At 37.4% G+C, this 16176-nt stretch overlaps 1 protein-coding gene and 1 long non-coding RNA gene across 2 annotated transcripts in view; one reads left to right on the forward strand and one right to left on the reverse strand.

The window, feature by feature from the left end:
* Nucleotides 1–824: 824 nt before the first annotated feature.
* On the reverse strand, nt 825–14453 carry LOC136280574 (uncharacterized). The gene is made up of 2 exons (XR_010717345.1): nt 14091–14453; nt 825–2473 (listed from the first exon to the last, which is right to left on the reverse strand). It is a non-coding gene; the product is annotated as an uncharacterized lncRNA (long non-coding RNA).
* LOC131779349 (neurogenic locus notch homolog protein 1) overlaps nt 4910–16176 on the forward strand; it is a 29516-nt gene continuing 18249 nt past the window's right edge. Inside the window, exons 1-2 of the mRNA XM_059095890.2 lie at nt 4910–5064; nt 5173–5367. Coding sequence (XP_058951873.2) covers nt 5007–5064; nt 5173–5367 — 253 coding nt within the window. The 5' untranslated portion in view covers nt 4910–5006. The remainder of the gene's footprint in view (nt 5065–5172; nt 5368–16176) is intronic.

Below are 16176 nucleotides of genomic sequence, written 5' to 3' on the forward strand. Positions count from 1 at the left end.
ATTATCATAGCAAAAATATTTTATTTGTTCTCATTATATGGCCGCTTAGGCACAATGGTGATTTGAGAACGATTTCAAGTTCAACCTGAATTATTTATCAGTTCTAGTCGTACATTTTTTGTTTTCTAACTAATTTCCCGTCTCGATTCGTCCCATGCGTCAAAAGGAGTTGCGTTTCCCCTCATTAAATCTATTTTTTACATGAGTCCTTTTGTTATTTTCAGCCAGTGTTTTGTGCATGTACCAAATCATGTCGAAGTATTAAGGCTGCTTCAGAAGTTTACTTTTCCTTTATCAACTATTTCCTATCTTTTAATAATGAGTAATTCTTATCTGCGTTTTCTTTCCTCTTTTTAGCTCTCCTCTTTTAAGAGGTTGGTAATTTAATCTCAAAAGATACTTGGGATTCTCTCCTGGATTTCTCTCCCTGGTATGAATTCAGTTGAGGAGCTTTGGAAAACTTTCTCGCTCTTTTATCACAAAAACATTAGTGAAATTCAGACTTCATCGGAAAAGATGGTTAATAACCCCCTACCTTCCCCGCCCCCTCACAAAAAAAAATACAACGACAAACATCACGAACAGTCTTCTATATCTGTGCCCGGAAATTCTGAGAAATTTGTCCGAAAAATTATCAAAAAAAAGTTCTTGTCATCTCTGAAATCCCTCTTAAGTATGTTTTATTCTTGTTTTGAAGATAAATCGATTCTTCATCACTTAAGCCAAATTTTTCTTTGTGGCAGAATAAGATAGAAAACGATTTTCTATACTTGTAAAAATACTGTAAAAATAAGAAAATCAGAGACAAGTTTAAAAACAACATATTCCTAATTTGTCAATAGTTTATTCATATCTGGGAAAGTTCTAAATATTCCCAAAAGTATCCAGATATTTGTGAAAAAGTGTGAAAGAAAGTTCCAAATGATTTACCCCACAATAAAGGTGGAACCAAAAACGGTGTCAATTTGCAGGAAAGGTTAGGGGCTCTGCAGAGACCTAAGTCCTATATCTAACCACAGTTCCCCCACGAGAACCCATACGGGACCCTTTTTCACCGACTGTTTGATAGTTCAATACTACTACTGTTTTTTCCTGTGTTCGCTAAAAGTCGTGTTCAATGAAATACAATTTACATTTATTCTCAATATCTATAATGTATTGACTTTTCCGATGGCAAAATTACTGCTTCCTATAGCCATGATGTCAGCTCTATATTACTGTAACTCAAACACTAGAGGGTGGGTAACCCCAGTTTTTTTATTGCTTAATATTAAGCAGATTAAGGTTCATCTTCTAGAAAATGTTTTTACTGAAGACCCTAAAGTTGTGCTGAACTGTATGTACAGATCAAAATGAAAGAAAAACAACTTTATATTTGAATATCTGAAAAAGTGCATCCGATTGTTATGAGATCATACGTTACCATATGGCATAATTTAAAACTTGCTAACTTATCAATAATGGTAATAGGACAGAGTCGAGTCCAATTTGGTCTGTAATCAGACGAGTGATTTCAATCATTGTCAATCACGAGTATGATTGAATAGACGCGAAGTCCTGTAACCAATCAATCATAACCATTACAATTTCGGGAAAAAAAACAGATACATTTATTTGAGAAAATATCTCCCGTAGAGGCATTGTCTAAAGTACAAAATCCCTCCATTTTGGAAATTCCCCGATTTTTTTGTCAATTCTGTGATTGGTGGATTTTACTGAGTGGACCTATTGCAATTGGCTGCCTTTACCGTCTGATTGCAGGTGTCCGATTACAGCCAACTGTGCGATTACACTGTCTCACAATAACTCTACAAAATAATTAGGGAAATACAAAGCAGCTAATGCATCAATCACATTTGAGGACATTGAAATGGTTATGATACGAGCAATTTTCAACTGTGTCGAAAGTAATCGGATATTGCGTTGGTTTTACTTTTCTCCGCTCTGTGGTTGGTCCAGAGAATTCATGCCACTTTTTTTCAACCAATCAGATCCATGTTTAAAACCAACCATGACTAAGTCGTTCGCGCTTTAGAAAGTTTGGCTACTCTCACTTTGAGATTTTATTGGCTGTTTAGAGTATTTCCTTTCTCCTGATTGGCCAATGGGATTATTTTGGTTTTGGTTTTACGTCACTCAATCGAAAAGCACACCTATTATTGTAATTTTTTAACGAAGCAGTTCTGCTTTAATCTAATGTACTCTATAGTCTGCCAACATGGATATGACCCACTTTATATGGGTTTTACCGTGAATTTAGAGCTTCTTAGAGACATGACTTCAGTGTTCAGCCAGAGTCTTGTTTGCTGGGTTTTTTCTAGTCTTCTAAAACCGCCTCATCCACTCGCCATGCATTTCGACTTGATATCAGGATTGTTCTCACTGGTAAAGCTTTCAACGGCTGAGAGATCTTCAAAATAAACACCGGTCATACCAAGGTGAACTGTCTGTTCTCATTATTAGTGAGGTCGCTCTGTCAGGAAATGAATCAATTAACCACAATTACTTGTTCCGTTTTAACACTAGCGTAGAGAAGTATCTTCCTCTCTGTTGTTTGTAGACTTTTGAAATGGGAAATTTGGTGTTATCAACTGGGTTGGTAATTTGGCCACCGTAAAGAGTTCTAAAGCAGACGCTTTGAGTATTAGCCCTACTCAGACAAACGGCTAACGTTTTGGAAACTCGTTCGCTAATTTACATTATCAAGTGAATTGTTAACTCAGTTGATAAAACCGAATTATCTTATCATACCCCCAGCGACGCAGCATCACAGTTTCTTAAAAACTTACCCCTTTTTAATATGTGAAGCTATGCAGAGTATGTCACTCGAAACATTTTCAAAGGAACGACTCAAGTTGGTGCGGAGCAAGTAAACTTTTATATGTTTTGTTTGTTCTAGGTTTGGTTTTTTTGTTTTTTCTTTCCGTTTATTTTTTCTTACACCTCTTTCACATTAAACTCCTGGGTGCTCTCAAAAAACCTCGTCATTCGAGGTTTTGTTGAAATGTTTTGACAGGTTCTCTTCTTCGAATCAGTTCAGATTAGCATGTTGCGATTTAATGCGGCAATCTCATCATTGCAAGTGTTCGTTGGCTGTACGATTGTAGTTTAAATATGTTATTCGTTTTCTTTTCTTTTTTATGTAAAGAAACGAAGTAAAAGAAACCTTCCAAAGTGTCATTTGTTTGAAAAAGTGCATATCAACAGTTCATAATACATTTTTGCTTGTAAAGATTTTATTGTTAAATCCTTTAACATATGTCTATCGCGTACAATTCTTCTTCGTTCATTCATCCAAAGTTAATCTTTACATTATATTTGCTGCTTATGAGGATAAAAGCAAAGCAGAAGTCTTCGGCAATTTATGAGACCACGACGAGTCAAACTATACTAGTTTCACCTTTCATCAATTTCGCATGTGTTTCAATAACGCCTAACAAAGGAATCGTAGGATGTTTGAAAACATATCGCTGTAATGCAATGAGACCCAATTTACATTACAATTCTTTTTCAATTAAAATGTTTTCACTGTTTTTTCTTTTCCTTGCAAAAGCTGGTTGTATATAAAGCCTAAGTTATAAAATTGTACTGTTTCTGATGGAGAAATATGATTTCCGTACTGGTAAAATATTCTAGAACTAAAGCCCCCGCTGGTGTGTATTCAAACGGATGGAAATTTCCTTTTGTTTTTAAACCTAAGGATTACAATTAAATCGATTTTAAAGGCATCTTAATTTTGACTGACAAACGTTTTAAAGAGCTTTCGCCAATTATTTTTGTTTAGAACTTTTCAGTTTAAATATGGCTGGGACGTAGACGGGTAGTTCAGTCCACAGGCGAAAAATTTGTATCCATTGTGAGGTGCCTGGCAGATTGAAACATTTCATTAAGCCAGTTAGGAAAGAAAGGCCAAAATTCAAATTGAATCAATCGTTCTTTTCATTTCAATCAAGGACAGCTGCTTCAACTAATTAGCAATGCGTCGCCTGAAAACGGTGTTTTCTTGTTCAGTTCAATAGGAAAAAAACTTAAAAATCAGGTCATCAATAAATTAAGAAATTTATTTCCACGAAACATACTTCAGATACATGTGTGCTTGATACTTTCCATTCCATAAAATATTTCGCGCTCATACTTTGAGACACATTTCTCTAATGTTTAATCATCTTGGCTATCCAAATTTTTCAAGAGCTTTTAAGAGGTGCAACTTAAAATTTATTCCATGCTTTTCGACTCATACCGTGAAACGTTAAGAGGGCACATATTGAAAGCGTTATTGTATAGATCGACATGTTTTCACTACCGAAAGTGGAAAGTCACTTAATGGAGAATTGAAACCACCTCAAAATAACAATGTCCGTTTTCCATTTACGTCGAAATCGAAGAACAAAACGTAAACAGTTTAGAAAGTTGTTCGCTCGTTACCTCTTGAACTGCTTGGTATTTTGAAAACAGTGATCCTTTGACTGGGGTATTTAAAGCTAATTTCCACGGCAAGCGATCAACTCCTATTGTGTGCGGAGTATGTTGTTTGCAACCTCCATTAAACAAGTACATTGTGCTTACAATTGGTCGCCAGGCATGCTCGCGGGCGCCGTGAGAAGCACGTGTCTCTTCCACCTGGTTAACAATGGCGATTGTGATCGCCACGCGTAACATGTATCGACGAAACAAAACCATCTAATAACGATTAATTACTTTCGCTTAATTATTCACACTTAGTTCCTTCATGTTCGGGAAGAAATTCGCGGCAAATAAGACACTTCATTTCGCCTGCCACCTGCCTCGCTTCACGCAAGGGCATGCTCTTATTGGTCCGCAGCGATCACGTGATTACACAATAAGTCAATTTTACTCAAAGTTTTGAATTCTGGGTTTTTGAATGTTCGCTCCCTGTCAAACCACATTTGTTCATTGACTATGTGGAGTCGGCAAGCCAGATTTCGTCGAGAACGATCTGCACTCGCCGGTTTGAATTCCCCCTTAATGGGGTTTCGGCATGTACTATGTGGAACATACTGAATATTGTGTGTTTTTTGACGATTTACGTCAATGGAAAAACAGGTAAAGCTGAACATCAGGGATATGTGGTCAAATTTTTGAGCCTGAGTTTACAACCCAAATGTTGTTCATATCGTAAGCGATGACCGGTATTATTTGATGTTTTTCCAGCCGTCGGACGGTACTATAGACGTCTTAAATCACGGGAGGGCCAAGCCGATCGATGTCCAACTCCGCGACTAGTGCCAATTTTATTTAAAAAATACTGTAAGAGTTTAACGCCGTGTGAGAATGATAAAGGGTGCAGGAAGCCAAAGTGGATCTGTGAGTGCCATGAACACTGCGGCAGAGTTTGCATAGATCCAAGTAAGTAATAACTTTCAGTTTTGTAAAACTTTGCGGTCGGTTGATCTACACATCGGTGATGTATTTCGAACCGGCGTATTTTTCTAGCATCGACGTTCTACGTGCAGTCGTCAAGAGATCGCATCTACGCAGCCGGGTAGAAGAAACTCGTATATGACACAGTCCACCTTCGTCTTACCTGCTGACCGAGATGAAATTGCTTGATATTTTATCGACGTAAACGTCGAGTGAAACCCTCACATACCCAATCATTAAGACGTCGGGTCATTTCAATCTGTTCTGCAATCGATTTAATCTAGCGAATAATTTCCTTTGCAAACCAAGAAACGCGAAATTAATGAACGTGATTATGAATTTATTTTCATAGATCGTCGTTTCACTTGTGCGATACGGAAGGCCTTGTTCGGTACATACATCAAATGGAGAGACATTTCATGTAGCTCAGTTAATTCCATGTACGCCTTCATTTCATTTGCGTAATTTTGAAAAATAACCTGGCGGCTGTTGCCCTCTGTCATATGCTAGTTTTCTGGTAGTCTCTCGCACAGGTTCTGAGCTTATAAAAAATGTCTTTCTTTTTTTTTTCTTTTCCGAGATAATTATAACCCACGAGATAGTTTTACCTGATCTGTTGCGATTCAATGAATGGATCAATCAATCAATGAAACTTGGTTTAAGTCTTACTTTAATTTTGCTTCTTTCGCTTTAAAATACACCTGTTTATCTTCCGCATTGATGGGTTTTCGATTCTATTTTGCACCAATAGCCTAAAGCCATATGCGCCGATTAATTCCCACTCGATATCTGCCAATTATATCATGGCCAACTATTGAAAGCTACTACCTACAAAACTCACCCACCAGATCTACTGGAAGCGAGGTCTGGTTTGTAAAGGCCATTAGGACCTTTTTTTCTGCTCTATTAAAAAAAAAATTCATCCATAGTGTACAGAATATTAAGGCTTATGTGACTCTTGATCTTATAGTCAGAAAATGGTCGAAAATGATCACTGATTCCGCTTGTCGATTACTACTCAATACGTGGTAGCCGGTTCCCGCGAATTCTCTTGTTATCAACAGCTGTTCCTGAATCAATGGTCCCCCTCCAAGACTATGGGATATTTAAATTTGTTTGTGTGGAGAAAGGCGCCCCTTCGCTGCGCCTCAAAGGCGTGCTCAGTCGTTTAAAACAAGCCTTTTGTAACGTTTTGACGTAAAACCAGCTTAAATCTGACGTTTGGCACGTGTCTGCACGCTTGTGTTTGAATAGTATGCATATATTTCGCTTACGATGGCTTCTACAATAAATTCAATTTTAGTCATTGACCAATGTTCGCATTATTTATCAGTGTGATTTTTTTTTAAGCGAGGCCGGCGACCGCAGGTTTTTATACAAACTATTTTTATAGTTATACCAATTTTCTAACCAGCTTCGTTATAATTTGTACTAGCCAGTGTGGCTGATTTAAAGGCCAATTTTGACGTTCGCGCTAAATACCATTTTATTAACTCTATATTCTTTGAAAGACAAAACCCCTCTGCCTATTCGAGCATGTGTTTCTTTGGAAATTTGAAAAAGAAAAACTTCTTTCTTTAGCAATATATCCTATGGAAACCATTGTGAACACTGTGAAAAGAATCAGGCACGTTCTATGCGATCTAATTTACCGGAACAAAAGGCATTTGTAGTTGATTTGCAAGCTTCGTTAGATTTGAAGTTTGTCAGGCCGCTTTAATAACAAGATTTTTTTAAAGTAAACACAGTACATGAGACTTTCTAGTAGTATCATAGATGAAGTTCAATTTTTCGTCTCCGTAAAACTGAGCTGACACTTATAAATAAAAGCAGCTAATTTTGATTTTTGCTTTTCTTTAATACGTTACTTAAATGAATATTCCATCGTAATTACTTTCGATCGAAAATCTTGATGCGCTCGACGACCTCACGCAGCAGTGTGGCTTCTTAAAAACTGCAAGCTCCTGTGACATCTTTCAAAAATACATTTCTTTTGCATAAGTCAAGCGAGAAGATATGTACCATATGAAGACCAATTATTTACTTCGTTTGATCTCAGAGTTGTAATTTGAAAGAAGTGGGGGAAAAGCATTGTACTAACATATTCGTGGATCAAAAATGTTTACCGATGGGGTGCGATGTGTTTGCATAAAAATGAAAACAGCCAGAGTCTTTAATGAGAAACGCTTTTCAGAAAATTGAAAGCCGTTATTAAAAAGGACTAGGCATTGTTCCAATTATAGACGAATTGTCATGGAATTGAGCTGAGCTCTATATAAAAAAGAAAGAATTAAAATAACGCTGAGCTCGCGCGTAGAATTACGCAGACAGACTTTCCTTCGCGCTTTAAAAATCTTGGAATGAAATTTGTCCGTGCTGTGTTCTCCTGGTGGGGAAATAATATTAAGTGCGGAGAACACTGTGAGAGATCAGAATGAATTATTATCTGATGCAGAGAGAATGGGCCTTGTGGCATTCATTGTTAACCAACTTGTTAAGGCGCGTTTTCGAGGTGTGCCTAATTTCCATAAAAATCACTGGAGCACAAAGGAAACATTTCTTGAGTAACGTTTCGTTTATTTGGATCTTACTTTCTCCAATTTTCCTTCAAGGGCTTGCCGCTATAAGCTTTCTTCTAGAAGCTTTTATGGATTCTCTATTCCATAAAACTTGGAGTATCTCATATTTCGCTCTTAAATTGGTATAAGATGTTTAGCATCGCTGAAAATCTCTGAGTTTCTTTCCGCTTTATTCATTAGCGAGACCTGTAGGATCATTTACATAATGGGATGTATCTCGTGCGAGTTTTAGTCTGTTTAGATCAACAAATCGATGGAGTCTAGTTGCGAAAAGGTAAATAATTGGAACAGGGTGGATCAAGTAAGGAAAATATTTATTCACGGCGCAGGATTTCTTTTTTTAAGAATATGGGTATTTGTTTTCTTTGCCTCGACTGAAAAATTAAGGTTTGCACTCATAATCCTTTTTTTTTCGCCTCTAATTCAAACTCTTCCAAATTAATTAACTTTTGTGGAACATGCCGGCTTCTGTTTTAGATGAGACTGAAGTCTTTTTGATAATTATCAAATTAGCTTTGGAATTTAAGACTCGAAAATAGGTCGCCCAGACTGCGCAAGATTTGATTTTACTAAGATAAAACTGTATCTCTCAGTTAGGAAAATAAAAAACTTCACTAGAGCAAGAGGTCAAATTAAATTGCTCTCTATAGTGTGCTACAAAATCAAGTTGCAGATATTGCCATAAACTTGTTTACACTTCTTGTGAAATCGGCTCCTCAATTTATCTGTTACAGCTTATTTCACTTTCGAACCGTCTCAAATCACTAGGCATGTTTCAATTACATACTTCCTGTCTTTCTCGGGGTACACCCGAAGACAAAGGAGTTTTTTTTTCCAAGTTATTATCATGACCCACATGTTATATTCCACGTGGCAAGGTATTGCAGTATAATTTACACCATCTCGTTTTGGTTTTATCATTGTTTTCCTACTGAAACCCGCCAAATTACCCACTTTTTCTTAAAGTTGGCTTCAGAGCATGGCACACGAATGAGTACTCAAATGGATTAACAAACACATTTTTCGGCCTTAATTTGGAAAGATCTCGTCATGTAGAGATAACCTTGAGAGTCAAAATATCTTATCAGCCAAAATTCAGGACACTAAAATATTCTCGTACTGTAAGCGTCTTTAATCGACAACGTGGCTATGTCTTTCATTGACTTAAGGACACTGTAACTCAAAAACATTTGGAGGAGCCTTATTTCTTACACATATTTTGAATGTTTGTGCAAATTGGTCTTTGCTTCAAGAGTTGAAATTCTTGATTTTTCGAAAGGAAGGCTTTACAGGAAAGGTTCGTGCGAAGACTAAAGAAAGTTGTAACGTAAATTACGATCGTAAGGCCTCACAAAATCATTCGGATTCTTTCACATGTACACAGAATATATCCTGTAACTTTTGGGGGTTGCTGTTCGAATCTACGCCTTTCTTCGCGGTTGCAAGTATTTTCTTTAGTTATTTATCTACTTTTTTTCATATTTACTGTCCGCATCTGATTTTTTCTTTTGGACGTTCAACAATAAATGAGAACAGACTCGCTTACTATACATTCACCTGGAGCTAGAGAGCGATAATTGTCTTAGTTCTCTTTATCAGTCTCTTATCAGTCTAGTCCAAGATTTAGTCGTACAATCTAATTACTTGTATTAATTGAATTCAATAAATAGCTTTGTTGGCGATAGAGTTACTTCTAGTTTACGCCAAGAAGCTAAGCTTTTACAGATAAATATCTCTGAATTCCTCGTCTGTGTTTTGAAAGAATATAGTCGGGAAAGACCGATTACGGGATTTCCGTTTTTGTTTTTTAATTTTGGCTTCAAAGTTGGAAAGTATCAGATAGCACCAGCGAAAGTAATGAAGCTTCCAAAAATCAACATGTGCGCTCCTCAGGAAGTGTTTGAGGAGAAAAAAGAAAAAATGAATTAAACGAAACGAAGTGATTTAGTCATGCCAAAACGTATAAGTTAGCGAGGTTCGAATGGTAAATTACTTTTAAAAAGTGCGCCACCCGTTTTCTCGTCCACTGAAAGTACTTAATTTTTGACAAACCTCAAATTGTTTTTAGCCTCATTAGGCAGCGACCTTTGGAATCAAAAATTAATCCCAGTGATGATATCTTTAAAACTGAAAGATGAACCGTGAAAGATTTCCATTGGACGGTTTTCCAGAAATAAACAATCTTCGCTGGTGGGAAAATAGAATTAAGCTGGAATTCGAGGAAGAAAGGAAATACCTTTATGTGATTATACTAGATAGAAACAAGATTTCTTTGTCACTATGAGGACGTCGTAAATGCTGCCAGCTAAAAGTCGAAGAACCGTTCTATTTTTAAAACGTTGTTCCATTTTTGATTTCCACTGACCTCTGTTGCCTTACACGGTCAAGGCGTAAATATTAATGCCTCTTCGTGGATTTAATGACATCTACATGTACTATATATCCGTTTACGGTATTCCTTTGGAATCTGATAAACGTTGACAAAACTTTTAAGTCCATGCAGTAATAAGCACTCTAATGTGGTCATATGTCTGATCAGGAGTGAACCTTTACCAGTGAAACGAACAATAACCACATGAAAAGTTTGTAAAGGGAATTAAAAAACCCACGTTTTCCGATGACTATCAAAGGTCTCTGTTAGGACTCTCCATTTCGTGACGGTTTTGGCTCTAAAAGGCTACGCTGTAACCGTTTTTCGCGAAGGAATAAAAAACATCTTGGAATGAGAAAGATGGGAATGAAATAAAAATGTTTTTTTTGCGGCTAGTCACGAGTGTGGTCAAAGGAGAACATTCTGAGTCCTCATGAGGAATCGAACCTCAGATCTTAGGATTCCGCGCTTTGATGCGGAGTCCAAAGGTCTGAGGTCTTAATTCTATCGGCTCACACGAAGTTTTCGACAATGTTGATCGGAACAGTATGCGACAAGCCTGCCACATATGAACTTTATTAAGGCCTGGCTCATCACTGAGTCGCTGTGACTTAGTGTAAAGAGCAGTGGGAGCGCGGAATGCGACAGGTTGAGATTTGATGCCCCATAAACACACCTTTTTATACTACTAATCAAAACAAGAACCTATTGATTGCGGCCTTCTAATTACAGAATTAACTAGGCATTGAAAGATTTCCACGCTGATGGCTCTTTATTGTAAATCCCTAATAAAGATAACAACAGAGCTCACAATTGTTATCTATCCAGTCATTTGACCACACCCACCATAACACCGACCACCCCTTTATTGCCGCCGCTGTTTTCATAGTTTTCTTAATATAGTCGTACTGACTCTCAAAGCAACGGAAAATGGTGAAGTGAATTCTGTAGTGCCAAGGTTAATAGGGTTTGCAAAATAGGAAAATATCTTAAATAAAGACAAGCAGTCTCCCTCCCTTGTACAAACAGACTATAACAGCAGGCAAACAAATTAAGAGGCAGTCATTATTTATCATCTGGAAGATGGCGGGAGGGGGGGGGTTGTCCGGGGGACTTTGAGTATGGATCAGATGGTTTCCAGGGGGAATGGTTGGAGGTCAGTCGTCGCTAAAAGTGTTTAAGGGGGAACTATAGAATTGACGGCCAATAAGGCGGGATCATTGGAAGCCTTGTTAGAGGATAAGGTAAATGTTGCTGTGACATAGCCAAAATCCTCCGAACTCGTACGTACACCCCCTGCAATAAACAACGACTGGTCCCTAGGGGTTTGGGGGCCAGTTGACCATAACCTAAAGGGGCTCATTTGACGTTATCGTTCCTACAGCAACAACGTACACAAAACTGCTAGCACAACAGCCTCCATTTCGTGACCCAGATGATTTTTCATAAGATATTGCTCACTAACAGAAATAGAACACACATCATTCAGTGACCACATTAGGTGTCTCCCTCAAATATGTAGGGTTTTTTGCTCAAGTTCCGTCGGAAACCAAAATGGAAGACGACAGTGAAATTCTAAATCGGCTACGCAAGTTTCAATATTCCATCAATTTTACTGTAAAATATCGGAACTAGTCGAAAACTTTGTTGCGTGTGCTTCTGTAAGCACAATGTTCCGTTTTTGAAATTGATGATCACCACACCTAAGAGCCACTTTTAGAAGAATTTTTACAAATGGTCTCCCAAATAGGGTCTAGATTTGCAATTAAAAAATTACCCAAAAGTTCCGGCTAAATTAATTCGCGTTTTTTTTAATGGAAATTAGTCAGCACTTATATTGTGAACAAGGCGCAAGACATGCACAGGAAGGGAATTCTAAAGGAAGGCCAAGGAGACATTAAGATTTCATCTCTATACTCACCATAAATATAAACACATATAACCTATGCCCCTCAGATTTTACCAGAATGTGACGTCAAAAACCCAACTGTTTTGATTGATTGGTCCTTACGCTAAAGAGGCTTCTGTGGTTTGAATTGGCTTTTTTTTTACGTTCGTGGTCTTTGCGCTCTTCTCAGTATTGGTAATGCCAAGTTCGAGTTTGTTGTTCTCGTAACTAAGTAGGTCCATAAATACTGTATATTTCAAGATTTTACAAGTGCATGTTTAAGGTAAACTAATGTTAACAAGTTTACTGTCGAGGCTTAGAATAAGATCTAACAGAAAGTCTATTAATTGTGATGATAAACAAATGAGCAATAAAGGTAATAAGCGGCAGTAATTACTCTAATAAACTCTTAATGATGCGTAATTGTTTCTCATTTTTTTTTCTGGTAACAGTCGATAGAGTTTCAGAGAATCACTCCAGTTCAGCGACTTAGCAAAAAGAGCCTCCTAGTCTTTGAGTTCCGTCATAAACTTACTGCAGATTACCTTACAAGCCCACTAATGATGTGACAAAACCACATCTAGAGGGTGATTTTTTTTTTCATTTAAAAGACTGCGGTTGTTCAATAGAAGTTACTTAAAACAAGGGCACTATCCATCATTGACAATCCATCAATATATCAGCTTATATTCGGCAGCGGCTAAAAGGGATACCCTATTCTATTCCTCTTCAATAGAATAATAGCCGACGATGCGATTATGAATAAATCCATTGAAAAGACACGCTAGCGGCAATAAAGAAAGTAAACAAAAGCTTAGCAAGATTGTAAAAAATGTTACATCAAACATCAGGCCATTTTGCAAGAATAATCTCTAAAATGAAAAGAAAAGCTTTTTTTCAGTTGGAAATTGGAATAACAGCTTGCGTCATGCACTTAAACGGTCTCTTTTGGACCTCTGGGTATTAATCATAAACAAACAATATTAACACCACAAAGGCATGCGAAAGGACGGCACGAAAGCGATCGGGGATAATTTCCCGCCGCGGCTATATAAACAGAATCTTTTTATTTAAGATCAAAGAGGTTGCCGATCTTCGCTGTAGTCGAAATTATATAATGAACGAATCTTAAACAAACAAGAACCATTGCAACGTGGCTACAACAGCAAACCTATCAAAAATGTGAAGGGAAAAAGTCAGAAAAAAAGCACCAGAAACACTCGTGACGCTTGAGCGCATTTTAAATAAAGGGGCTGTCGAGTCGATTGTTTGCCAGAATTGAGGTATTTTGTGTTTTGTTTCGCCACCTGCCGTCATCGAAGGGAAACGAATCGGTGAATAACTTGAATATAGAACAAGTACAGTTGATCACGCCCTTACTTTAATTGTCTGCAACGGAAAACAGCCGCTCGGCAGCGACTGAGTCAAGTCATGGTGGTAAATATAAAAGCTTAACGGACTACGCCAACATACCGCACGCGGAAAAATCTCTTTGAAAAACTTAGTTCGAACTAATGAAGCGTTGACTATCCGATTTAACAAATGGTTTTCCTTTTGGCACCTAGGTAAAAGATTAAAGAAAAAATATAAACTGCAATCATTTAACCGGCTAAGAAAATAAACTTAGTCGTTGTAAATTCACTGTAGCTGGAGAAATTTCTCGCCAGCTGGTAATAAAAGCCTCATAGACTCTTCGACTTAGCGTGTGATCGCCTTGTTGGTTAACGATTAAACCTGAGATGTTTTGCCTTTGTTTGGCCTCACCTGTGCTAAGCTCAAAAGAACTTATCACTGCAATAGCCTTGGGATTTTTAACATTACTCTGAATTTCGGATGAAGAGAAAAGTTTTCCCCAACACTTAAAACATACCTTTCTTCAGCATGATTCCACGAAATGAACGAGTTCTCGATGGATTCGAGAAGAATGGCTTTAAATGACTGACATCCAGGCCATCCTTGCGAATTGAAATGGCCTCTTTATGATTATTCAAGCCAGAGGAAGTCCCTTGTTGTAAAAAAGAATCAATTTGTGAGTTTTCATCTTTCTTGAAGGCTAACAAGTTCCTCAGAAAAAGAAAAAGAGAACTGAGCTGCTTTTCAATCGAACCGGGACCGGATTTGTCAGTTTTCAGAAGCACGAGTACTGTACGATGAGGTTTTATTGTTTCACCTTCCCTTTCACCTGATGGCCATTTGTACACTTTTACGCTTTTGCCATTTAGCTGGCTAAGGCTACAACGTGTTTATCATTCTGCATTGTCAAGTTAATTCCACCCGGATTCATTAGCCAGTAAAAAGGGACACTTGTACTCCCCGGAGATAGAGAAATTTTGTTTATCGAAAGAACTCTGTGATCTCCTATTGGCCAAGAACGAGTATTCTTTCAAATGGTCATGTGTTCCTTTGTTTGACGCACGATGTCGTTTGTCGAAACACCTTTTGTGCCTCTAGAAAGCAACTTTAAGTCTTTTCTCTTTATTTGAAACAACCGAAAAAGATTCTCTCGATCTAAAGAAGAATACAGATTTCAATAAATGACCATCCCCTCACCTATGTAATTCAATCATTTCCGTTCCCCGGGCTAAACTCTCTAAATTTTTTTTAATAAAGGAGCATGATCGGGAATGGCAATATAATAAGACAGGTCATACCTTGAGATGGTGAAAAGACCACCTAGTTTCCACTGAAGAAATAGAATCACATTACGTCAATACCTGAGACAACCGGGAACACATGAATTGAGACCGGCGGAAATTAGTTCCTAGAACAAAGTATAACAAAAAGTTTATTGATCTTGTTAATTGATAACAGTCCATTTCAATTTTTTAGCCACACAGAGAATAGATTGCGGCTATTATTTCATGTACAATCGTTTTGCAGCATTCTAACGTGATTTCTGCATTCTAAGGGTGCAGACGTTCGGCCGATCACTTAAGTGTCTTTCACAGTTGTTTTTACGGGTGGATCAAGATTAACAGAGCGAAGCACGTGTATGCGTTTTTTTTTTTTTTCTATTTTTGAGTTCGGAATCCAAAACACGTAGTTCGTGACAAACATGTCACCAGTAATAATGTGGCAGTTAAACCACACGTGGCTTAAAGTCAGCTTACTTTAAGACGTAAGTCACATGAATATATTTAGGAGACTCCTTTTATTCTGCAAAATTGGCATTTTAAAGTTGAGTAATCATGCAGATGAAATTCGCGGTCACGCCGTACCTCAAATATGACAAATTAGAAAAGAGTCAATTTCGGTTACCGTTGCAACGTGAAACGTTTTTTGTTTCTTTTTATGGGTGATATTGCAGGAATATTGGATTGTGTAATCGATTTTATCATTTCATTTCTATGATGATTCTCATCGAAAAATTATCAGAGATATATTAAAAGATAGGATATGGTGTGGTCTCCGTTGAAGCAAATAATAAAAAACTTTTCCTCGAGCGGTTGTAAGACTACTCCACTTGTTTATTACATTTTGTGCAATCGCAATACATTTGTTCATTTTTTTGTCTATTTATATTTAAGATCTCGCTTTGAACAAGCCCAAGCATGTATTTACATTGTGTTACTACAATAGACTTCAAACCAGCGCAGTTTTATCTAAACTTTATTGTTCCACAACGCAGCATCATTCAATTTTATAAACTTGCCAAGATCTTAATGTCAATATTGTTTTGGACACTAGAATATCGTTTGACTCTTTGTTTGCTTTTGGAGTCATGTTAGTTTGCCTTATTCGGTTTTTACTCTCAGCGACACAGAGGTTAAGTTAGTTTTCTTCCTTTTTTTCTGCGTTCTGCATCCTGCGAAAAATGCTTCTGTCAGCCGACATTTATCACTTGTGCCAAAGTGTAATGAGTACATTGTCATTTTTATTTCACTTTTCACTACCAACTCATCAATCAAAGGAATATAAACCGGAAAAAAGGTCTATGTCTGCTTAGGACATATCCA

The sequence above is a fragment of the Pocillopora verrucosa genome, chromosome 4, assembly GCF_036669915.1.
Source record: "Pocillopora verrucosa isolate sample1 chromosome 4, ASM3666991v2, whole genome shotgun sequence".
NCBI lineage: Eukaryota > Metazoa > Cnidaria > Anthozoa > Scleractinia > Pocilloporidae > Pocillopora > Pocillopora verrucosa.